At 34.3% G+C, this 25129-nt stretch overlaps 1 protein-coding gene and 1 long non-coding RNA gene across 5 annotated transcripts in view; one reads left to right on the top strand and one right to left on the bottom strand.

The window, feature by feature from the left end:
* The first annotated feature begins 3371 nt into the window (after positions 1-3371).
* Positions 3372-19002, top strand: LOC132708576 (uncharacterized). Of its 4 annotated transcripts, none has more exons than XR_009619993.1 (4): positions 3372-3489; positions 17537-17786; positions 18001-18775; positions 18916-19002. It is a non-coding gene; the product is annotated as an uncharacterized LOC132708576 (long non-coding RNA). The 4 variants fall into 4 exon arrangements; XR_009619994.1 differs by having other exon boundaries at positions 17537-18084; positions 18147-18775; XR_009619995.1 differs by having other exon boundaries at positions 17537-18531; positions 18617-18775.
* A 1622-nt stretch (positions 19003-20624) lies between these two features.
* LOC132708634 (apolipophorins) overlaps positions 20625-25129 on the bottom strand; it is a 219457-nt gene continuing 214952 nt past the window's right edge. The window contains exons 52-56 of the mRNA XM_060681081.1: positions 24288-24409; positions 22148-22271; positions 21499-21630; positions 20866-21059; positions 20625-20761 (exon numbers count right to left, since the gene is read on the bottom strand). Of these exons, the coding sequence (XP_060537064.1) occupies positions 20735-20761; positions 20866-21059; positions 21499-21630; positions 22148-22271; positions 24288-24409 (599 nt within the window). The 3' untranslated portion in view covers positions 20625-20734. The remainder of the gene's footprint in view (positions 20762-20865; positions 21060-21498; positions 21631-22147; positions 22272-24287; positions 24410-25129) is intronic.

Below are 25129 nucleotides of genomic sequence, written 5' to 3'. Positions count from 1 at the left end.
GATTTTTGGACAAGTGGTAAATCTGGTTTTGACGATATACTACTTTAGAACTTTTGATATGTCAGTGATGTTTTGAATGTAAAGAAGGACAACAGTGGCAAGTGTGGGAGGAATCCAGAAGTATTTGTCTAAATAATAATAATAGGAAATAATCCACTCTTCTTTGTATTTTTTTTTCATTTAAGATTATTATTCTTATCACTTTTGAGATTTTGTTAAAATATATCTGTTTATTCTGTACGTAAAACCTAATTGGATATTAGGTTAATTTTAAACATGATATAAAGGGTGTGTAAAAATTATCTGGCATCAAAAAGAGGTTTCGATCTAATTGCATTTTGTCAATAAGTATTTCATTTATTCAAGTTCTTTGTAAATAATACACAACTGTGATTGTTACAATGTACTGGTTGAAAAAGAGCATATTTAAAGAATGTAATTTGATTGAGAGTACAGCAATTTATGCTCACTCGTATGAAGTGTCCAGTATTTTGTCTTTTATCGAACGTTAAGCTTGTCCAATGTCGCCGGAAAATATATTCTTAGTATAAATTATATTATGATAGAGTTGTTCCCGAATTCGCATCTACAAACTCTTAAGGCATCGTGTTTAAACGTGCAGAGCGATATTCTGAGCAACTTTAGAAGTTACCCGTTTATTTTATTTCTCCCCCGGGTGGGGGAATAAAAAGACGATCTGCCCGCTTTTTCTCCGGGAATGCCTCTCTAGGCAAAGTATCCAGTAAATACAAATGAACAAACTGGGACCTATTATTGGCCGTATCTCAAAAATAAATCAATTTTTCGCGTTTTGTTGGGTTTGAAGGAAAAGCCCCCGACGTTACATTGCAGAGGAAATACAATTAAAGTTTGACGTAATTCAACTTATTTGATCTGCGATACTCTAACGCTTCACGAGCGAACTTTTTAAAGTTTCTCTCATTTCACAGAATTCGCTTACACTTTGTGTAGCAAAAGTCCAAGCGTCGAATGCACTCAAGTATTCATTGAACAAAGGATCTTAAATCTCTATCACCAGAGCTCAATATCTTACGTTTATATATTATATACTTGTGCAATCAAACGCTATAAGAGGTCTAGAAATTTCGTAAAGTTCCTCTTAATCTAGGTGTCTTTGTGTACTTTAGCTCAACCCTATGCTATACTTTTATAAAGTAGCTTTTGCAAATTAATTTTTTTTTACCTTATAACAAATACAACGCTCAAAGTTTTTTATTTTTAATTCCACTTTCAAACTCTCGTTTTAACTAATTTAATAGTTCTTCGTCTTCTTTCTCTTTCAATGCAGTTTCGCCAGCTTGTTCTACCAAAAATTTTCCTGGTGAGGATATCCAGAATTCATTTCTCGGTGCTCTTCCTCTGCACCTTCTTCTGACTGATATATCGTTGTTTGTCATTTTTGGCAATCTGTCGTTCATTCTGTTCACGTGTATGTATATATATATATATATATATATATATATATATATATATATATATATATATATATATATATATATATATATATATATATATATATATATATATATATATATTCTTTTTGATTCTTGGGTTTTAGGTCTGTGTATAACAAAAGTGCTCAAAAACACCATTAAAAATAAAGTCGACATTATCCGTCGGGACCGACGAGATACAAACTAAACGGATCGGAGATACGATCGGGTTTTTTTGTTTTTTTTTGGCGAGACTCGAAGGAAGGGCAACGGTAATACGTGTTATTAGTTTAGAAAAGACAAAATTTTATTGTTAATTCAACCGTTAATAAACTTATTAAAATTATTGTTTCAGGATATTGCAATATATTTTGCTTACGTTTTTGATGTCTGTTTTTGAGTTTGCAGCATTTTTGTTTTTTGGACTTCGATCATTTCCAATATTTCCCGTTTTTTTGTGTTGTTTTCGCTTTTTAAGATCTTAACCCTATCAAAATTAATGGAAAAGTTTCATCTCCGTACAGTGACTCTTCAGCGCAGTAGTATTTTTTTGCATATTTGTGACCATTTATTCTGCTTTTGAGGTATTGACTTGTCTGACCCAAATACACACCACAGTCGTTACATGGAATCATGTAAACAACATAACTTTTTTTCCCATCCCGTATTTTGTCTTTTAGTTTCCTATAATTGTTCTTCATTAGATTAAAACCCTTGTGAGCAACAGTAATGTTGTGACTTGCGAAAATTTTGCTAAAATCTTCTGACATACCCGGTATATAGGGAAGAGACAAATAGGTGTTTTTTTGTTTTTCCTGTTTTCTAGATTTTTTTTGGTTTTCGTTGTAAAAAAGATAGACGCGTTTTTTGAAGATATTGTTGACTAGTGTTTCGGGATAATTATTTAGTTCGAGTGCCAGTTTGGCTTTTTCAATTGCTGTTTTTCTGAAATCCGTATCAGAGAGCTTGATAGAACGGTCAGCTAGGCCAATAATAACAGATTTTTTTTGGTGGATAGGGTGGTTGGAGTAAAAATTGACATATCTGGAAGACCAGGTTTCTTTGGTGTACCATTTTGTTCTGATTTCGGTTCGTTTATTGTGCAGTGTCAAGTCTAGGAAAGTTATTTTGTTTTCGGATTCTATTTCTATTGTAAATTGGATTTTAGGGTTAGTTCAGGATCTTAATTGAAAAAGTGAAGTAATCATTCTATGTTGTCTAAATCTAAAAATTACACGAACTATATGAAAATGGGTTGCTCCCATTGAACATTTTAATAATTTGGGCCGCTTTTCCACGATGTTGTTCCTTATTATAATGAAAATGAATGGCCTGATAAAAACCCCTTGTCTTATTCTTATATTTATGTTCAGGTCTTCAGTTTTAGTTGAATTCTATTATTTGTTTTATGGTGAAAGTTGCATCTATAGTGGAGCTTTTTTTCCGATAACCTTATTCCTCCCTTCATTGAATGTTTTTGTCTATTTCTGTAAGTTAATACCTAATAACGGTTACTTAATTCATAGTTTTATTGTGTGTTGTGTATTTTTTATTTTTCGTTGGTTGAGTTGTTAGTCAGTTAGTTTGGTTGTGTTTTCATCTGCAACATTAAAAAAATATATTTGAACATGGATTTTCTTAATTGTTTAATTTCTAATATATAGGTTGGCAAACTAGACAGCATTTTTTTGGCAATTTCAACCATGTTGACGTTTACGTATTAAAATTATTAAATATTGAATCGATGAAAAACTCTTTAAATTTTGAAAAATTTCCTTATTCATTCATTTCTCAATAATAAAAAATAAAAACTTATAATCAACGAAACCCGAACACAAATTCGGTACGATCGTTCCTCTTCCTTTTTTTACGTCTACAAAAGACGCCCGTAGAAATTTTAACATTTTATTGATTCCAGGGACTTAAGTTTTCCGCCGATGTTCTCCCATCTTAAACATATTAGTCTCCGCCGTCTTTACGTACTGTCAAATGTTATCGCTTAAAGCGACAGGAAATTCGCCGAAATCCGAGCAAGGTAAGACCCCTTACGTGAATTTTACTCCGGCAAATCACTTACGCCTCATTGTTATAGCATTATCTCATTTTTATGTTATGCTTTATCCGAGTGCTTTTCGTAAGTTCTGAAAACCGTTTCTTGTTTTTTTTTTTATTTTTGTATTTTTGAACCAAATTTTTCGGTCCCCGTTGACTTTAAACGCTCCATGAAATAGTATATAATAATAATACACATCAGCAAATTTAGCACTCAACAGAAAACTTTCTATGTAGAGATACGATTTGTTTCATTTTTATTTTTGTCTTATTTAAATAATGATTTTTTTTATTTCATTACAATTGATGTATTATCTTTTACTCTAGTATGAAGGAAGATAAAAAAATTGTCTACCAAGAACACTTTTTTGTCTATAAACTTGATACAGTGATACAGTTAGAACTATGATACAAATCAAAATAAAATTTCGAAATATAACACGTCCTTAACAAAGCACGAAATTAATTTACTCTTATTTAAAAAATAGTTGTCAGTATATTAAGTAGTATATTAAGACGTTTTTTATTTACGACCAAGAATTGACTCACAAAAACGGAAATGTTTAGGATTTTGTATAATTTTTGCCCAAAATCAACACACCCTGCATCTAATTCAAAAAATGTTCGAATTAGAGGTAATAGCCCTCGATATCCTACGTTTTCAATAAGAGAACATTTTTTTTGAGAGACTATTTTTTTTCTGAAACTGTGCAGTACGCTGAAATAGTCCATGACGTCATCGTGACTCTAAACCTTCAAAACGATAAAACACAGTAAATGCAAAAATTTTAGTCCTTGATGCAGCCTATTAACCACATTTTCTGCGCATTTTGATTTACGGTAAATAATTTACTCTGGAAAAGAACAATTTTCAGGGATGTTTGTATATAATTGAAAAACCCCTTATATAATCGAAAAAATGCTTGAAATAAAAGTTGTAGTACCGGCTCTTACCCGTTTTTTGGTTAAATAATTTTGCCGATTGGGTTAATATTTTTCAAGAAAATATTTTTTCTCTGGAAGACAAAATAACCCAACAAAAATTCCAAAATGTTTAAAAACATACTTGGCGATATCTGTTGGCCCCTAGTTTCAATAGTTTAAATGTGGTTGTGGAGTTTTAACTTTCTGCTAAATTTGAAGTCGCTTCAAATTTAAGACACTTGTTACGTTTATTAATATAGCACGGAATATCTTGATCACCCTGTACAATAGATGAACACCTTGAATACAAAAATTTTAGCTGTCCATATGGGCTATACGACCATGTAAAAGAAACAGACAACCGAAACCTAGCCTTCTAGTTATGATCAATTACCATTATAAGGGGACCCCAATTTTCAGTCTTTTTCGAATACCGGCGACACCCTGTACATTTTTGAAAATTATGAAGGATAAGAGTTTATAGAATTTGATCTCGCCCATTTTATCGTTTGATAGCGTAAGGGATTTCTTAGACTCTTGCAAACGCGATTTTTTATTTTTTTAAAATAGTTCCCTTCCCCCCAGCCCCTCCAATTTTCCCCTTCCAAATTTCGTGTTTAATAACGATATCCTAAAAACAGTCGAAAATTGAATAAAAAAAATGGCCGCCGAAGTTTGACCGCGGCCATTTTCGCACTTTTGTGCACACCGTGGACTGTTTAAAAGGAGAAAAATGTGCACCGTCTAGGTTAAACTGTTCCCAAGTTATCGTCGAAAATGTCATGTTACAGAGGCACGGATATACAAAAAAATATTTTTTTTTCTACGCTGATCAGTTCTGTACCGAGTGCGAATATTTTTAACTTCGTGTAACCAAATCAACAAGCACAAAAGTCTAGCAATGTTCTCTTACAAGCTTAGGATCATGTCATGTAACAGGTAAATGATAATGCATGGAAACAATAACAATAAAATAGATAAACAAAAATAATACTTTCAATCGGCTTTAATTTCATTGAAATCAATAGAAACATATACTTATTGAAAGTTTTACGTTTTAGATTATGCAATTAGTTATTATTAAAATATTAATATGGATTATTACACGTTAGCTTTATTTATTATTTTGAATTGGACAATTCGATGACTTTATGAATTGACATCATTTGCGAATAATACAAAATGGGTTAATGGCAATTATTTTGTATATAAACAGGGCACGCGGGTAGCCTCTGCCATCGGTTTTGTATTAAAGACGGAAACTGAACTATATTTACCGCGAATATAGGTGAACAGTTCAACAAATTTAAAGTTGAGGCAGTGGGAAGCGTTATATATATTTATAATTCGTTGGCACTTTTGTTGCGAACATAAACCCATCTAAAATAATGAAACGTGCCTGTTGTAGTAAAAATAACGTTTGGTTTATTTCTAAAATTATTCTGATTGAAAACGCGTTCGATTTTTGAAACGAGTATAATGTAACTTGCAAATTATCGTACCACCATTAGCATTTAATATAAGCGTGAAATAATTTAATTATTAGAACAAAATTATTTAATTAGGTTTTTTGCGTTTGTGGTATTGCGTTCTGTTTAAATATGTCGCAAATTTCGAGGACCGTTTTTTTGTACTGAAATCGGAAACATCCGGACTGTTTTTTTTGTAAATTTAGTAGTTATTAAATCGATTTTTAATATTAAGCGCGGTAAGACCCTGGAAATTTTTGACGCAAAAACACGATAAAGAAAACAGTAAGCAAAACCTTGACATTTGATTGAACTTGACGTGCTTTTTTCGGTCTTGGCGTTTAACAGCTCTTGAGCGATGCTCCTTCGACGGTCCTTTTGTCCAAAATTAAGCAGTTTCAAGACAAATTCTACCGCTATAAGTTTCATGCCCAAAACCTCGGTAAAAATAGCATGGCGCCAGCGAATAGAGATGCCGAATTCTTCAGCCACTTGTCTAATAGTGATCTGACGATTTTTAAACATCATTTGTTTCACTTCTTCAACTCTTTGACGTACTGGGACGTCCAGAGCGCCATCGACGTCTTCTCGGCCATCTTGGAACGGCTTGTACCACTTATAAACATGTTTTTTGCTCAAAGTGTTTTGCAACACTGTATTCCATTTTTTACACAAATTTCTATTGCAAACTGGCTGAAGCTTTGAACATATCTTAGCGACATGTATCCCAACATAACAAAAAAAATAGCGAAGATCAAATGTACGTAAAAGTAATCATTAACTCGACAATAAAGATTATGCAGACAGCACCTCCAAGGCTTCTCTCAATTTAAGCTCAACAATCTTAAAAGGTTCTTTTACAGGGACATTGACTGTCTACGTCGAAGCTAGTTTGTCTGCAGGATTTAATTATATCTCTTTAACCATATCTATAAAACGTTTTGTGTTTTTAACAAATTTGAATCATATTTACCTCCTACAATCAAATTCTTAAACCTATAGCTTTACTAATTGCTCCTGCCACTTCTCTGGTGATTCCCAAGAGCTACTCAAAAAAGTCTCGTGGTCAATTATTTTTCCATTACTGTCTAAGCTTTCCAAAAACTCTGTAAATAATAATAATGAAATGAAACATGAATGGAATACTATCCCGTATTCATGACATTTCGGCGTTAATAGTGATTAGGCGGAGCGATCTTTAATCCCAATATTTCACACACACACCGAGGGGTTGAAAATCTCTTATGACTTTGCGTGTTGATGTAATCGCACTCAAAAAAAATAAACAATGACTCCTGGGGGAAAATGATTATTTCACGCAATGTAAGCTCTAGACGATTGTGTCACTGTCCTCAGGCGGGATCTAATTGACAGTGAAAAATATGCGACGCAGAACTCGCTTTTTTGCTTTTTTTCATTGTTATCGTCTATTTTTTTTTGTTTTTTTACGTGCGCCCGTTATACCCCTGGGAGTTTCGTCTATCGGGAGAATATTTTAGTGCTGCTTATTTTTCTATAAATCAATGGGGAAAAAGGAAGAACGACGCATGATAGTGCTGCTTGGAATTTATCGCGCATAAATCGGTAACGAAGTCGATCATAAATTACTTACGGTATTAATGAGTTCCCTATAAAACAGTCGTATTTCAATTTTATTTTATAATGCCCTTTACCCGTACAATAACTACTTCTCGAAGGCGATAAAGAAATTCCGCCTTTTCATATATCAAATAATTTCGTAATGCCGCTATAAAAATTTCGCTGACAGATTTTCATAGAGAAAAGTTGTCGGTTAATATAAATTTCCCTCGTAAACTATATTACATCCTACTCGGCTGCAACCAAATTACACGGAATATGCGACGTTTCAAAGTTTAACAATCAAAATTTTCAGGTAGCCGCAAAGATGAAAGTAACAATTCAAAATTATTTTCAGCCTGGTTACTTACGAGTAGTGCGTGTTTCAGCTAATATTCACTTGACTCCATTGGCGTGCGTTTTAATTGCCGTTCAGATTAATAATGAACAATAAAACAATATTGTATCAATGTGTATGGAATAAAAACTGTCAAAATAATCATGAATAAGGCCAAAACTGCCTTTTTTCCCCAATGCAGTATGGTGCGAACTCTGTTTATAGGTGTATTGATTTTTCTAATAACATCCGTATTAATTAATTAATTAATTAATCTTTAATATTAACATAGCTTAATCAAAATAGCTTAGATTTCTTGTTGTTTACAGTTTTCTTGCCCTATAAAATTTCATGTAATATTATTAATATTTTTAAGAGTTTTTATCTGAATTGTCAATATATTAATGAATATAATTTCGTCTCGGCTCTGGGTCACTGCTCATTTGAGCAGTTATCAATATTTTTTTTAAACCTCTCTCTGGTTTTAAACTATTTATTGTAGGCCTCTCTTTGGTAGGAAATATTTTTTAGCTTTTTAAAATTCATTTGGGTATACTTCAAAGTGGGCCTTTCGTTATTGTCACCCTTATAAAAATGTTTAAATGTGTAAATATACAGTAAAGTTTAAAGATGATTCTGTAGCTTTATTTTAAAGTGATTTTTATTATCTTGCAAGGTTACAGTGTTTGCCGTGTTATCCTTTGTTTCATTTGCTAGCGTGTGGTGTAATTTTGGCCTATGAAGTTTTGACAAATTTGAAGGCTTCTGGGGCTCTTTAATCACTTTATGTCGCCTTTCTTGTTAGTTTGGAATTGTAACCTTCCTTCTGTTGTTGGATGTTTAGCATGTGTTGGGCAGAACATAAATCATTTTTAAAGGCACAAGAAAATCATGTCTGCTTTAAACATGAAACTCAACCAATTTTGATTACGAATAGCTATTATTCTGCATAGAAATTCTAGAAATTCTGTCAGTATTACAACAAATCCTCGCAAAAGAGTTGATAAAATAGGCCTATAATAATAATAATAATAATACTTGTTTATTGCAAATCACAACTCTTCACAAAAGTAAGCAACACATTAAAGGAAATGAGAATATGTTTCGCTCCAAAAACTCTAGCACAGCGTATGATTCTATCTAAATAAGTAGTCATTTGATGGGCTCATGTACAGGGTTTTTCGTCCAACCTGTTGAAAGTTTATTAAGATGTAATTTAGAAACGTTTTTCAATTTTTGAAGCTCCAAAAATTTTAAAGTTATTGGTTACGGAGATAGTGGGAGTTGCAGAGAAGCGACAGTACTTTATGCCTATTACATTTTTATTTTCTTCTTGTTCTGAAGGTTGTGGATATATGTCTTGCAAAGGGAAAAAAAGGAAAGAAGAAATTAAAAATAGAAACCTCACCTCCTTGTCCGTTTCCAATGAGCCTGAACCCTCTGCCGGAGCCTAAGGACTTGGCGTCGGAGGGCACATATGCACACAGACATATGCGGTCACACATATGCGCACACATATATGCGCACACATATATGCGCACACATATATGCGCACACATATATGCGCATACATATATGCGCACACATACATGTGCACACGTATATGCGCACATATACATGGGCGCACATATATGCGCACCCATATATTCGCACACACATATGCGCAAACATATATGCGCACACATTAATGCGCACCCATATATGCGTTCACATATAAGAGCATACACATATGCGCACACGACAACCTGTCGAAAGTTTATTAAGAAGTAATTTAGAAACGTTTTTCAATTTTTGGGGTTAAGCTAAGTGTCAAGTATACTTCTCTTATGAAATATTGGGAAAATGTTCAGTCAAACAAGTACAATACTATCACAAAACCTCAATTTTTTCCAATATATTTATTAAGAGATATAGGTAATCCCAATGCAATTTGATAAAGAAATAACTCTTGGACTTGATAACACTTAAAATTACAGGGTGTCCCATTGGAAAAACCGAGTTTAGCGACTTTTAAAATGGGAATGTTTGCTGACTGTATAAAAGTAGAAAACATCAATCATGAAAACGTGAACTTAACCCCTTTTTCAATATTTTGCAAAGTATGAGGATCAAGTTCTGGTTAAGGCGGAGGTGCAATTTTGTTTTCACCGTCAAATATTTCAAAAACGGTTAGACATAGGTATAGAACATGATACGTAAAATATGTTTAGAATTTCACACAGAATCTCAAAGTGTAATAATATACATTTGAAACAAGCAAGTTGACAGTAACTTCCGTTTGAACCGAAAGTGGCAGGACGTTAAAAATATTTAAAAAAAAAGAAGTTTACTTGGCAAGGTACGTGCCTCTACCTCAAAGATTGAAATAAAATTTTAATGAACGGGTTGGATGAAAAACCCTGTACAGCTTATATCGCCATATACTGCTTAATACACACTTAATAAGGTCTATTTATTTATTATTTATTAGTTAGCTCTTGAAATAGTTCTTAATTTTTTATACACAAACAGTTATAACTCTACAACGCGTAACATATATGCACATTATAACTAATTCCCCGAAAACCCATGATTGAAATATTTTAATCTTTTTAATTCTCTTACAATTCTGTTTTGGGATATATCTCAGCGCTACTGTTTCAAAATGTTATAGCATACCTCACGAATTATTCAAAATGATTTTATGATTATTTTGAGAGTTTGACTATTCATGGATGATGGTAGTTATAGCATATCCCACAGTTCCCAGGGTTAATATGTTTTCGTTGACATAAAACCCTAAGAATTTTGTTCCTGTTTCTCTATTTAAAATAGATTCGCAAAAGTTTCAGTTATCAGCTATAGTTAATTTATTTTGTTTTGTTCAAAAAATAATCACGCTAGTTTCATTTTCATTTTGTATAAGTAGTCTTTTTTTTCTTGGATTTCAAAAAACGTAGAATCTAGCATCAAAAGATTGGTGTCATCTACATTGTTTTCTAGTACAGTTATATGTGCAATATCAATACTATTTTCCCTAGTTCACGATTTAATTTCTTTATTATCTTTCGTAATTACTACGTTCTGTTTACGAGAGGTACCATTGTAGTATTGTTAGTATTATAAAATCGATCGCCTTTGGACGATGTCACTATAAAAGTTTTCTCTAAATCTTGGCCAGACGGTTAAAATTCGAAACGGATAAATGTGACGCAATCACCTGATATCCGCAGTTTACTGGGAAAGCAGTAAAAGTTTACCTATGTAGAATGTAGATAAAGTCGTTTCAAAGATATAGTATGTAATCGTAGAGTTAGGGTTAGTGCCGAATTGAAACCGATAAGTAAATCTTATTGGCCGGATTGCGGTTTAATCAGTGAATTTCGAACTTTTTTTATTGCCGCATATCATTTTTACGATACGGCCGCTCACGCTGCGCGTAGACGAAACGGCCGTAGCTTTTCTTTTAAATTTTTGCAATCATAAAAAAAGTCAGTTGTTAACATCCTTTTTGAGGATGTTGCTTCATCCGCCACTGCGATATAGTCCTGCGGTAAGTAAACCGTATTACACGTGGAAACAAGCTGCTATTTAATATCTTAACTGACAAGGTTCCTTATTTATTATATTATTCATCACTTAGATTGTTCTCGTACGTCACTGTCGTCGGTTCTGCCTGCAAACTTGTATTTAATACTACACCCTTTAAGTAGAACATCTAGAGATTAGCTTTGTTTCGCACTACTTAATAGCAGCGCTAAACCGGAAGCGGTCTCAAAGTTTGAAAATAATAATAATCATAATAAAATAATAATATTAATAATAAAGTTTATTTGCTGAAAATGAAATAAAGTTTGTTACAGGAATCCAAAAATTAGAGTAACAGCAAATGAGTTATATGGCCACTTTTGATGTCTATATTTAAATAGAGTAGTATCGCGAAATGTGTAGCTTATTCGGCATCTATGATCATAGAAATACTCTAGATATTCATGCTTCAAATCAGTCCTTAAGTTGCTTTGCCAGCTAATTATAGTGCATTCTTGTATTTTAAATAAAAATCGTTTTTTGGCGCAGTCAGTGGAATCTTTTACAAGTAGTAGTGATTTGTGCGCTGAATTGCCATTGTTTTGAATTGTGTTTAATGAATTGTTCCTTATAGTTGTGACCACTGTTAGTTAAGAAGTGAAAATTTGACCAAGAAATTTAGAAATAGATTGGCGGATATCACCTATCCTAGAAGAAATAATTTGATAGACGAACTTTGTTCTAATATTTCACTCTTGTGTTGTATAGCTGAGAATAATTCTTACTAAATTACTATGCTAAAAACAACAAGAATATTTTATTTTGGCAAATAAATCAAACATAATGAGAACAGCCGAAGATATTTTCTTAACTTGCCCGACCTTACAACACGGCAGAATGAAGATTAGTGTTAAGACAAAAATTCATGGATCCAATCACTCGTGCAAATGTTAAGCAACCATTAGTATTTTTATGTGAGAAAAACGAATCTACTCAAGACTATATTCGAAAACTCAAATCCTTGTTCACCAAAAACATTACGAAAATATATTCTGAAATTGAATATACATATAAAAATAATAAAATTAACATAAACGCAAAATCTTTTATAGTATATTTTAAATGAATTGAGAACGCTACTTATAGTTCGAAATCCTCAAACAGTTGTTATTGATATCATTAAAAATAACGACATTTGAACAAGTAATTAAAGTAAATAATTATCTACAAAATGATAACCTAACCAAAAATCAATAAATTGTATTTTATCAAAAACCCAAATAGTATTAAATAAAAACACCAATTCAATCCTTAAAGGCAATCGAATTTATTTTTTATACCCCCTAATCAAACGCCAGAATCAATTCTTCAAGATACAAAATCAAATTTACCCTTTCAGCAACCTCACACCTTCAATTTATCTAATCATTGTCCAATGATTCCTATCGAATATAGATAAATTTGAGCTACCCATTTAAATCATAACTCTATCATAGTCATTCCAGTCAAGGTCTGAGATGACCATTGGTATTGGTATTGGTATTAAAGGGGGGCGCCCTCGCGGGCGTCCAAGCACTTAGGCCACCAGATGGGCCCGTTGTGCCCCCAGGCCGCTCTAGAGTGCGTCCAGAATGCCGCCCCTCCTGTAGAAGGTCAGCAACTCCTTTAGCCCAATACCGTGCACTGAGTCCGGATCGATCAGGGCCGTTCCGAAGACTCCCAATCTTGCCCATGTCAAGGCAGGGCACTCGGTGGGCAGATGATACGGGGTCTCCTCCCCTTCCATGCACCACCTACACTCCGGGTCATCTCCAATGCCTAGCAAGCACTGAGATGACCATACCCGAAGGAGTAATTCATGTACAATATGCGCACACATATGTGCGCTCACACATATGCGCACACACATATGCGCACACATATATGCGCACACTCCATGTGGGCGCAGATATATGCGCACCAATACATGCGCACACATATATGCGCACACATATATGTGCACACATATATGCGCATACATATATGCGATAGAGATAGAGAGAGCTGAGGAGAGAAAAAATACAGTCATTTATACCATTGGCGCAAATCAATCTCCACTCTTGTAACTTTGTGAACCAAAAGTAGAAAATTGAAAGTCAATTTCAGAAGCTCCAAGAATTTGAAAGTGTATAGACATATTTGGTTACGGAGATTATATATATATATATATATATATATATATATATATATATATATATATATATATATATATATATATATATATATATATATATATATATATATATATATATATATATATATATATATATATATATATATATATATATATATATATATATATATATATATATATATATATATATATATATATATATATATATATATATATATATATAAAAATAAAATCTGAAAAAAACTAGTTACTCCATATCTCTATAGTCACCTTGCAGCGGAGAAATGTACCATGACTCGCAGTGAAAACGAATTGCGAACACCCTGTACATTTATATCCTGGCCTAAAGCCTGATCTGGTATTCAAATACTGTAATGTAATTATTTTACTATATGCATATTTTCCACATATAAGGAAACACTCCATCGAACAAGATTGAATTAATAATGTATGTCAGTGTCACTTGTGTTTATTGAATCGGCTGTTTTAAAATTGTAAAATAGCTTACCTATTAGTATTCTGGTGACGCGGCGCTGACAAACCATGGGAGGAGAGGTCGAAAGTCAAGCCCGTGGGATGCAACGAACAATCTTTTTTTCCGTAACAACCACTACGGATTTCCCCAGTACGTTTTTTGCTTTTAAAATTACATTTTCAGGACAAGCTAAAATTGAAAACGAACGTAGAATTTCCAACGGCGAAAGTCGTTTACATGTAACTGCGGAGTTTGTGTGTTGATAGCTGAATTTATAATACCCCTATTGTATATATACGAATTGGGCTCTTTTTGGGGTCGGAGGGGGAGGGTGTGGTATAAAAAACCGCAAAGTTCTATTCTAATTTGTTTTGTTTTCTGCAATCTACGGAATTGCTTCATTCAAAATCGTCATTTCCTCTTTATTTATCGATGCTAATTCGGTCCTTGTTAATTCTATATCAGATCTGAGCGTATTCTAATATGGTTCATAAATATTTACGAGCGTAAGACTATTAGAAACGAAAGCACCAAATATTTCACTTGTTTTATTCTTTACTTGACGCAAAATTTCCTATGCAAATGCACCTTAAAGCCGTTTAACAGAAAACAAATTGCGATTTTAGTTTAAGTGAGTATGCATTGCTTCCTAACCTACACGTAAAACGAATTTCGTGAAATTGCTTCAATGCGGGGCGAGCAAGATTTTAGTTAAATGGCCTGTCGACTCCGAAATTATATAATCCCGATTAGTAACAGACCAATCGCATCGTGCGCTAACACACGTTTTGATACATACGGCAAACGTCCGTGTTTGTTCTATGCATATTATACTTTCTTTTACATTCGATGCGTGTGGCACTGTCTACAAGCTGCGTTTGAAGCATATTTGGAACGTTATTTCTGACTTGGGTCATGTGGAGTTACCATGAGCACTGAATTAGAGTTGGTGTTGGTAGCTAATGATGACGTGGTCTGTGATGTCCAGCAATAATTCATGTATTGAGCAAGGAGCATTTCCTGCGCTATGGAAAATTGCAATAGTTTTGCCTTTATCGAAAGTTAGTGCTCCAAAAAATATTAGCTTAATGTTGACGCTTTCAAGTATACGAAAAATTAATTTAATAATAATAATTCATAATAATAGTTCAGCACCGCAACAGCGCTGTGTAAAGTTCTCTATGGTATTCTGCTGGCTGCTATGGTATTACTAGACTATAGTAAGGCTTTGGACACTCTTAGTCACTCCCTTTTCTGTGCGAAACTTTTTTTTATGCATTTAAACCAAAAACAATAAGATTAATTCGTTGTTATTTAGAAAAAATATTACAGATAGTAGAGATTGATAATGGGAGGCCGGGGGCATTAGTGTTTGACAGAGGTGTACCTCAAGGTTCTCTTCCTTGACCTTTGTCCTTTATTATCTTCACTTCACTAACGCCTAATATGTTAGTTTCCTAACATTTGAGGTTGCTGAAATTTTACAGAAGTTAAATAGAAGATTGCAATACCGGGCATTATTAACTTTTAAAAGTTGGGCTACTAAGCTGTTTGACATTTCAATCAATAATGTTAAAATACCGATTGTTTCCGAATGCAAAAACTTGGGTGTGATTTTTGCCAATAAATTAAGGTTCACGATTCGTGTTTCTAAAATTATACAAAAAAGTTATTGTAACTTAAGGAACTTCTACAAAAACAAACAAAGTCTTAACAAAAAGTTAAATAAATCACTGCCTGAAGCGTTGCTTTTATGTCATATAAACTATTGAAATTTTGTATTTGGTCCCTGTTTGGATTTGGCCACAGTGCAAAACCCATGTATCGTTCCATATTCAATCTAAAACTCAACGATCGTAATAGTGAAAATTTGAAAGAATTACGCTGGCTTAACATCACCAATAGACAGAAACTTCCCCTACCCTGCTTTTTACATACGATGCTCAAATGCTGAATACCCGGAATATTTGTTGCAAAAAACTACGAACCGGAGTATTGTTCATAATTGTTGTACACTTTTTAACAATCTTTATGAGATACCAATATACACAAAGCACAAAGAATTCATTTTCTTATGGGTCTGCGAAACCGATATACGAGGTTAGGCCACAATTTCCCGGCCTGACAAATGCAGCTTCAGTATCACGATAAAACTTCGTCTTATTTTAAATATGTATCTTAGTCTTGCGTCAAATAGTTTTTTATTGACAGCATTTTAAACAAGACGTGTCCGAAAAAATGTCGCAAATTCACTATAGAGCAGTCATAAAGTTTTTGACAAAAGAAGGATTAGCACCTAAAATTATTAAATAAAGGTTGGATGGTGTGTACGGCCAAAGTTCTCCTTCGTATTCTGTAGTGAAAGAATGGGCAAAACGTTTTCGAATGGGGCAGGAGTCTCTTGAAGATGATTCAAGAACTTTTCGACCAGCGGAGGTCATAGCGGAAGATATTGTTGCGACTGTGAAAGAGGTGGTATCGAGTGATCGACGTTTAAAGGTCAAGGAAATCTCAGAAATTACTAAGGTTTTTGATAAAAGTGTTCGTCGAATCTTGCATAATCATTTAGGTATGCATAAGGTTAGTGCACGATGGGTTCCCAAAAACCTTCGGCTATTCAAAAACAACGCCGTGTCGAGTGTGCGCGGTCTTCTTTGAAACTCTGTGAGTCGGAACCGAAGCCTGTGATAGAAACTATTGTGACGGGAGATGAAACTATGGTTCTCTATTATGACGCTCTATCGAAAAAAGAATCAAGGGAGTGGCGTCGTAAGACTGAAGCACCTCCAAGAAAACTCAGAGTCTGCCAGTTAACAAAAAAGGTGATGGCCACGATCTTTTGGGATTGTGAAGGAATTCTTTTGATAGATTTTAAAGAAACTATTAATACAACTGTCAATGGTAAATATTACGTTACATTATTACATCATTTGCAAGACTGCATACGTGTAAAACGTCGAGGAAAACTGACCAGAGGCGTGCGTCTTTTGCACAATAATGCATCTGTCCATACTGCTGGTGTTGCACAAGCTGGTATTTTAGAGTGTGGGTTCCAACAGATAGATCATCCTCCCTATAGTCCAGATATGGCCCCCCAGCGACTACTATTTGTTTGGATATTTGAAAAAGGACTTACGTGGACGGCGGTTTAACGACAAAGTTGAGTTAAAAGAGGCTGTTTTAGCTTATTTTGCAGACAAACCAAAAGAATATTTTTTAAAGGGATTGAGTTGTTAATAAAGAGATGTAATAAGTGTATTGAAGTTAAGGGGGATTATATTAAAAAATAATCAAAAAAAAATTAACTCTACTTTGTTTCTTTCATATTCAGGACGGGAAATTTTGGCGCTGCCCTCGTAAGTTATATTTTGTACTTTTGTTAAATGTAGATTAGCCTTATCAATTTTCTTTCTTCAATTATTGTTCTATTATTTTAATTTTTGTTTTAGCCTATTTCAACAGTATTACCTTTGTCCCACGTTTATTGTTATTGTTAGCCCATTGACTTATTTATTTATGATATTTGTTGTAAAGTTTGCCTTATTGTAAGAAATTGTTTGGTTTCAGAACTAACAATTGCAGTGAAGAGATCAGGTAGAATGTTGAAGGAGTGGTGTCACTTTTATTCGATAACGGAGGTGGGAACACATTTACTTAGCACTTAAGTACTTAGCACGCACAGATTTATAGTAAACATGTACTCCATTTGACCTTTGAGAAAGCGGGATTTGGTTGCAGGATTAAAAACTGCTAAGAGGCTATGCAGTGCACTAATTATGAAGTTTCGGAACAGATCCCATGTTCGTTTTATCAATATGTAAGTATGGCCAAGCTGGAAACAGAAATGTTGTGATATAGAACGCGCACACACCCGCACGACATACATACACCCTTGTACTTCCACTCAACGGATCCACATTTTCCACATCCACGTCTGGCACGCACATACACTCTCCCGCGCGGTGGATACATACCTTTGTATTTCCGCTTTGATATACACTCTTTCTTGCACTCAAACTCAACTCACACAGACATACACGCCCACTCATCTCCAATAGAAGAACGGGAAAACAGTATAAGCCGATGGCAGAGCCAGTGGGATGCCACAGAGAAGGGTATGGTAGAACGCATTCTCTCATTCACATGATGGACTATTATCTAAAGAAGACGTTGTCAGGACACGGCTGCTGTCGAGCACTTTAAGCACTATGAATCTCCGGAGTCTCCGTATTGCCCAGGAGTTATTGAAGATGCAGAGCACCTTTTCTTCGAGTGCCCACGAGACGAACTGGAGACAACCCTGACACGCACAATTCGACCAGAGACAGTAGTAGAAGAGATGTAATCAGAAGCTACTTCGAACGCCAACAGCGAGTACGTAACTGAAGTCCTCACAGATTTGAGATCCATGGAAAGAAGAAAAAGAACGCCAATTAGAAGAGATGGAAGCGACCAGAAGGAAGAGCAGTAGCTATATCCTCACCCCCACGAAGTAATGCCTAGCGACCGATATTGTGGGAATCAGAAGTCGGAGGACAGAGGACAGATAAGCCTGTTCATATGTAAATGATTTTCCTTGTCTGTACAGAAAGAAAAACACGCACCCTTTTTTGCACTCACACTTTCACCTATAGTCGTACTCGCAAGTTTCAGAATTGTAAGCACGTGAAGGACATCTGTGTAAGATTCAGAGCTCCAAAGGGCGCGGCCGCCGTTCAAAGATCACTTGTACAATACTTGCTTGTTAGAGCAAACCTCCACGCCGGTATCAACATCTTGGAGGCAGAATATTTGTAACCGAACGAGGTGAGGTCGGTAGCACAACCTTTACACTCCATTTACATTCCCAGCATACGCAATTACTGCTTGTTTTTCATTATTATTCCTCCCCACTACATTCATTACAGCAAATGATTTTTTTTTAATATTTGCTATTGTGTTCATAGTTATGAAGATCTGGGGGCCCTAGAGCATCTGCTGATCCGGTTCGATTTTGCGTCCAAGACAGAAAAACGGCAGGCACCAAACTCGGGAGTTATTAATGGAAATGTAATAACTTATCATTGTTTTCAATTAGTTTTCTCAATAAATTTGTTTAATTCACTTGTGTGTTTATTTGGTGCGGTTTAAGCTCCTGTTCTACTAGTCTAATAAATAATAACGAATTAGCGAAGAGGTATCAAAAATTATCAGGAGTAAAAATTGAAATTATTGCGCATCCACGACCAAAAATCAGGAAAATTTTCTCATTGGTTCAAGATAAATACCCCTACCCTCAAAATAGTCGAAAAATAGCGTTTAATTGTCTCATTGATCGAAGTTGGCCGCGCGCCTGATAAATTTCGATTCCTAATCGATACTTCTGCTATCCTGATCAAATGGATAAAAAAATATCGGCAAATTTTAAGTAAAATTCGGTAAAATCGTACCCAAACCCAAAAATGAAAAATGTTCTAGAACACGATAGCATTTCGGAAATTTTGTGCGATGTTGCCAGGTTGTGCAAAATTTCCTGGAATGTGGGGAAAATTTTTGAAAATTTTGGAAAATTTTTAGAAATTTTGTACAATCTGGCAACACCGCACAAAATCCTCGAAATTCTATTTTGTTCTAGAACATGTTCCAATTTCTGGTGGATGCGCCCATTAAAAATATGCGCTTTTGCGCGTTCAAAATCCACTGGTTTCACGCGCAAAATCGCATATTTTTAATGGGCGCATCCACCAGAAATTGGAACATGTTCTAGAACACGATAGAATTTCGGAAATTTTGTGCGATGTTGCCAGGTTGTGCAAAATTTCCTGGAATGTGGGGAAAAATTATTAAAATTTTTGGAAAATTTTTAGAAATTTTGTACAATCTGGCAACACCGCACAAAATCCTCGAAATTCTATTTTGTTCTAGAACATGTTCCAATTTCTGGTGGATGCGCCCATTAAAAATATGCGATTTTGCGCGTTCAAAATCCACTGGTTTCACGCGCAAAATCGCATATTTTTAATGAGCGCATCCACCAGAAATTGGAACATGTTCTAGAACACGATAGAATTTCGGAAATTTTGTGCGATGTTGCCAGGTTGTGCAAAATTTCCTGGAATGTGGGGAAAATTTTTTGAAATTTTTGAAAGATTTTTAGAAATTTTGTACAATCTGGCAACACCGCACAAAATCCTCGAAATTCTATTTTGTTCTAGAACATGTTCCAATTTCTGGTGAATGCGCCCATTAAAAATATGCGATTTTGCGCGTTCAAAATCCACTGGTTTCAAAATCACCGCATCCACCAAAAATGAAAAACGTTCTAGGGAAGTTTTTTTTTAATTTTTTGAAATTCTCCACAATCTGGCAACACCGCATAAAATACCTGAAAATCTATTTTATTCTGGAATATTTTTGGCGGATGCGCGTATGCGATTTTGTGCTCAACTGCCTTCAAAATGAACTGTTTTTTTTAGATCAGCAAATCCACCAAAATTGATAAATGTTCTAGAACCCCATAGAATTTCGGCAATTTTGTGCAGTGTTGCCAGGTTGGACGAAATTTCCTGCAATGAGGGAAAACGTTTTTGAAAATAAGGGAAAATTTGCACAATCTGGCATGACCGCAGTAGATGAGCAGAAGAGAAAGAACAAAAAGGACACATTTAGAATTTAACTCGTATTTATTAAAAAGTTGTAATTCACAATTCAGCTAACTTAAGTAATTTTATTTATTCTTAATAAACTATTTACAATAAATATAACATGGTCGATCGGCATTTCTACTCAGAGATCGTCTTCTTCGTTGTAGTTCTGTAAAAACAAAAACAAAACGTTATGAGAATAAATAATGAAGAAATATTTGAATGTACATCGACACCAACGCGTGTATCAAGAAAAATCTGGTGAAAACTTACATGGCGTTCCATCATCGACCTCGGGTAAGTGCAAGGGTAACATTCCATATACGACACCCCCGTGTTATGGGCGGTACATTCACAGTCGGTGCAGTCTTTTGGAATAGCTGACAGGGCCAATCTTTTTCCGAACACCGTTGCGAACTTTCTTGCAATTTTCAAATTTTCGAGATGCTTCGCGCTAAATACAGTACCTACAAGAAACCACAATAAAAATAAATTAATAAAATTCGAACGTTTATTTTTTTCGGCTGAATGAAAAGGTTCGTATACTCTTTAAGATTAAGCCAAGGATGATATGCCTAACTATTAAAGGGAACATGAAAAGTACCCCACTCAAAATTTTGGAGGTAGTGCTGTGTCCCGCTCCTTTCGATATACACCATGGTTTTGATGACCATGGTACACCCTCGCGACCAATGTCTATCATGGTATTGCAATTTCTTAAACAATCGGATGAAAAACAGACACAAATTCAGATACTCCAGATCGCCTTCTAATTGGAAGAGCCCACTAAATTAGCGTTCCAGAAAGATGAACAGAAATCTATAATTATTTATCTCGAATATGTTTATATGGGTTTTTCGTTAATTTGAGTTTAACAATAATCTGTTACCTGAGTTCAACACTCACCGTTTGTCTCAAGAGCAAGAGAAAAACATAGTCCCAGCGTTGATTTGGGGAGGTTGATTGAATCTCTCAACACTTGATCCCCGTCCAGTTTTCTCGTATCCTTCTTAGTATACGCGGTGGTCAGATCGACCCCTAAGCGAGACAAAAACAAAAATTTTATAGGTGATTTATAAAATGAAAGGATACGTTTAATGATTTAAAGATCTATTGTGCTTCATATTTTGTAAGAAACGTACAACTAGCTTTGGTTAGTTAGGTGTCCAAGAAGTGTAAGTATATTTTGTAACAAGTTTGATAAACGCTAATTTAGTAAAGAGTTTGATTTGCCACCAGCGGAACAAGTGTTTAATAAATGAGAAACTGCAGAACTTTATCAAGAGTTGCATACTATAATTTTTCTACTACCATTAGCTTTTGGGCAAATTTTGCCAAAACAGCCATTTCTAAATCAAAGAAAATTTCACATGATTGGAACAAACCATGCTCAGGCTGTAAAGTATGACTAGATAAGATTAATGTGAAAGCATATGAACTGAAGCAACTTTTTATGTTTGTGAATAAATATACGTAGTTAAATGAAATTTTACATGAAGTAGCTAAAATGGCGAAAAATTAATTGACAAACGAAACTTCCACTAACGGAACTAACCAAACGGTGTCTTGCTGTCCCGTTTTCTGACTTCGCCATCTTGCGTTACGAACGAATCGTTCATTAAGATGTGCAATGCGACCGAATTTTCAAACAGGATTTGATGAACTACCGAATAATCGTACTGAAACATAAAGGACAAACCATTAAATACAGGAATAAACAAGTGCGAAACATAAACCATAGGAAAAACGCAACAAGTTATACATGAAAACCAAACAAAATTAAATAATAGCAATTTTAGTCATCGTAATGTAGAACTTTCTTATTAGTTGAAATTCTTTTTTTCTTATGTGAACTGTTTGGGCTTTGCAATTTTCAACTGCGCTGTTCGACAAGTAAAAAGTACGGACTACATTTTATTGAATACATTTATTCAATAGTTAAAGCTTTCAAAGCTTACGGGAAAAGAAAAGAACATAATACACATTAATAAAATAGTTTTCTATGTACAGCATAACGAACACAAAATCGAAATGGTTTTAAAAATGTTTCGAAATAAATCGGCGAGGAAGACTTTCCAGAATTTCAACTTTGAAATTTCGAAGGCCAGAGTTTGGCATTTAACCATTTTTCAATCAAAATTTTCGTTAGCTCGCAGCCTAGCATATCTTCACGCATACGTACGAATAAACCCGAGGTAACCCGAGCTTTGGGCCAAACATTATAGGGTAAATTAAGACGGGCAATTGATTATGGAGATTGATTAGTAGCGAGGGGAGCCCCATATTTTAGGCAACCCTAATCGCGATTCTTTCATCACGGATCGGGTGTTGAAACGTTTGTTTTTCTTTGCAATTCCTTAACGTCTTGAATTAAAAATCAAAGTAGATTTTAAAAAAAATCATTCGGGTTTTCTAGAATTCGACTGTCTCAAAAGTCGACGATTAAAATGAATAAGGACATTTACAATAATGTTTTTATCCAATTTTTATTGAGAAAAAAACAATTGCGAGAGGCATTAGAAGTTTGGATCGTTTTGTGGCCTGCAAATAAAAATTAATTTGTCTGAGGCATTAAAATGATGGTTAATGATATAAAAACAATATTGTTGATTTGATAAGGAGTTCACTGGTATTGAGAAATTGCCTGCTTTACAGTCGCTATAAGGAACCACTGCAGGAGAGGGTATTTCTAATGAAACTCAAAAGGTATTCACAAGTTTTGGCATTCCATGGTCAAAATTAGTTAAATTGTGCACAGATAGTGCACCTTCTATGGTCCGCTTCAGTAAATGTTCCATCCATTTTGAATAAAAAAACCAACCGAATTAAATATGCAAAAAGATGATTTGATAACACAAACAACAAAATCCGCTTTTGAGAGGTACAGATGCTCTCTAGTAAGAGATAACGTTTCACCACGCTCTCTGCGTATGAAAATATTGCTTACGTTCAATATGCTGAAGAACTCAAGTGACTCCATATGAAAAACTGTTTTCATTTATTTGCTAGTCCAACAAAAGTTTTGAATTTGAAGACTAAAAATACAGCTTCAAAAATTCACAAGGAGATTGATTTGCGCGTTTGGTAGAAAATCGCAACACTTCTTTTCAATGATGAAAGTTAATAAATCGAAACAAGGTTGACTGACGATAATTTGGAAAATTCTTTGTCTTTGCCTTTGTCTTTGATGCATTAGTTTCTCAAGCCTCAGCGTCTCATTGATTTCTGCCCCACCATTTAACTTTCGTAGTTTGTAAGAATTCCAAATTTCACGATTTATTTATAATGTTGCACCTATTTTTTAATTTAATTTGGTTATTTTAATAAATGTATTTATTTATTTTATTTATATATTTGTTTAAATGGTAACAATGTCGTATTATTTCATGTCTGATAGCTATCGTGAAAAATGACGAACACGAACACTGCCGTAGATGATCGCAATTAAAATTTTGAGACGCCCTGTACCTGCAACTACCAGTGTCATAAATGAAATAAAAATGCTACTGGTTTATCTGATCAGAACTACATCAATTTCTTTTCCGTATTCGATTGACTTAGCAAATCGTTAGGTAAATTTCTCGGCGATCTCCGGCACTGTTTTTAAAGCGAAATTAAATTTTGCCGCTTGAAGTCTACGTATATATACGGATAAAGTTAAAAGTCGTTCGCGAACTAATTCGTAACATGCTTACCTCTGTATTGTACTCCTGACAGTCGGAACACGGCAGTAATATGAAATTTCTGGATACACCGGCCCTAAACATCAACTTATTGGCAAATATGATTGCGTTGTATATGTCGGCATTTCCATTGCCTGCAACAGATGGGCGTGTAATTAAGAATTTAACTACGGCGGAAAAGGAAAACCGGGAGATACGGGGATTTAATAACCCAGACGTTATTATTAATATTTGGGCTCACCTACGATTTGGATGTTTTTTTTAGGAACTTGTAACGATTATTTATTGATATACAACTAAAAAAATTATTCAATTTTTAATTGTTAAATGGTTTTTATAGTTTTCGCCGATAATACATATATATATATATATATATATATATATATATATATATATATATATATATATATATATATATATATATATATATATATATATATATATATATATATATATATATATATATATATGATGACACTATATTCCGGGATATCATCCGTTCGCTCGTTGAACTCCGACTGGAATCCTGCAGACGTTTCGCCAAAATCTCACTTGGCATCTTCAATGCTCGCGCTCCGAAAACACTTCGAACACTGTTTGACCCTGGAGTAGGATTATTAGCCTGACGTTTCGCCAAAATATCACTTCAGATGCCGCGCGTCCATGTCACTCGTACGTGTCCGCACTTAAACTATATATATATATATATATATATATATATATATATATATATATATATATATATATATATATATATATATATATATATATATATACAATATTTATGTAACACTTAACGTCGGAAAAATAGCTGACCTACCAGAATAAAGCGATGACCAAAAGCTATAGCAATG

The sequence above is a fragment of the Cylas formicarius genome, unplaced genomic scaffold (assembly GCF_029955315.1).
Source record: "Cylas formicarius isolate icCylForm1 unplaced genomic scaffold, icCylForm1.1 PGA_scaffold_12__32_contigs__length_19106922, whole genome shotgun sequence".
Taxonomy (NCBI): Eukaryota; Metazoa; Arthropoda; class Insecta; order Coleoptera; family Brentidae; genus Cylas; species Cylas formicarius.
This window is presented reverse-complemented; position numbering and strand designations above follow the sequence as displayed.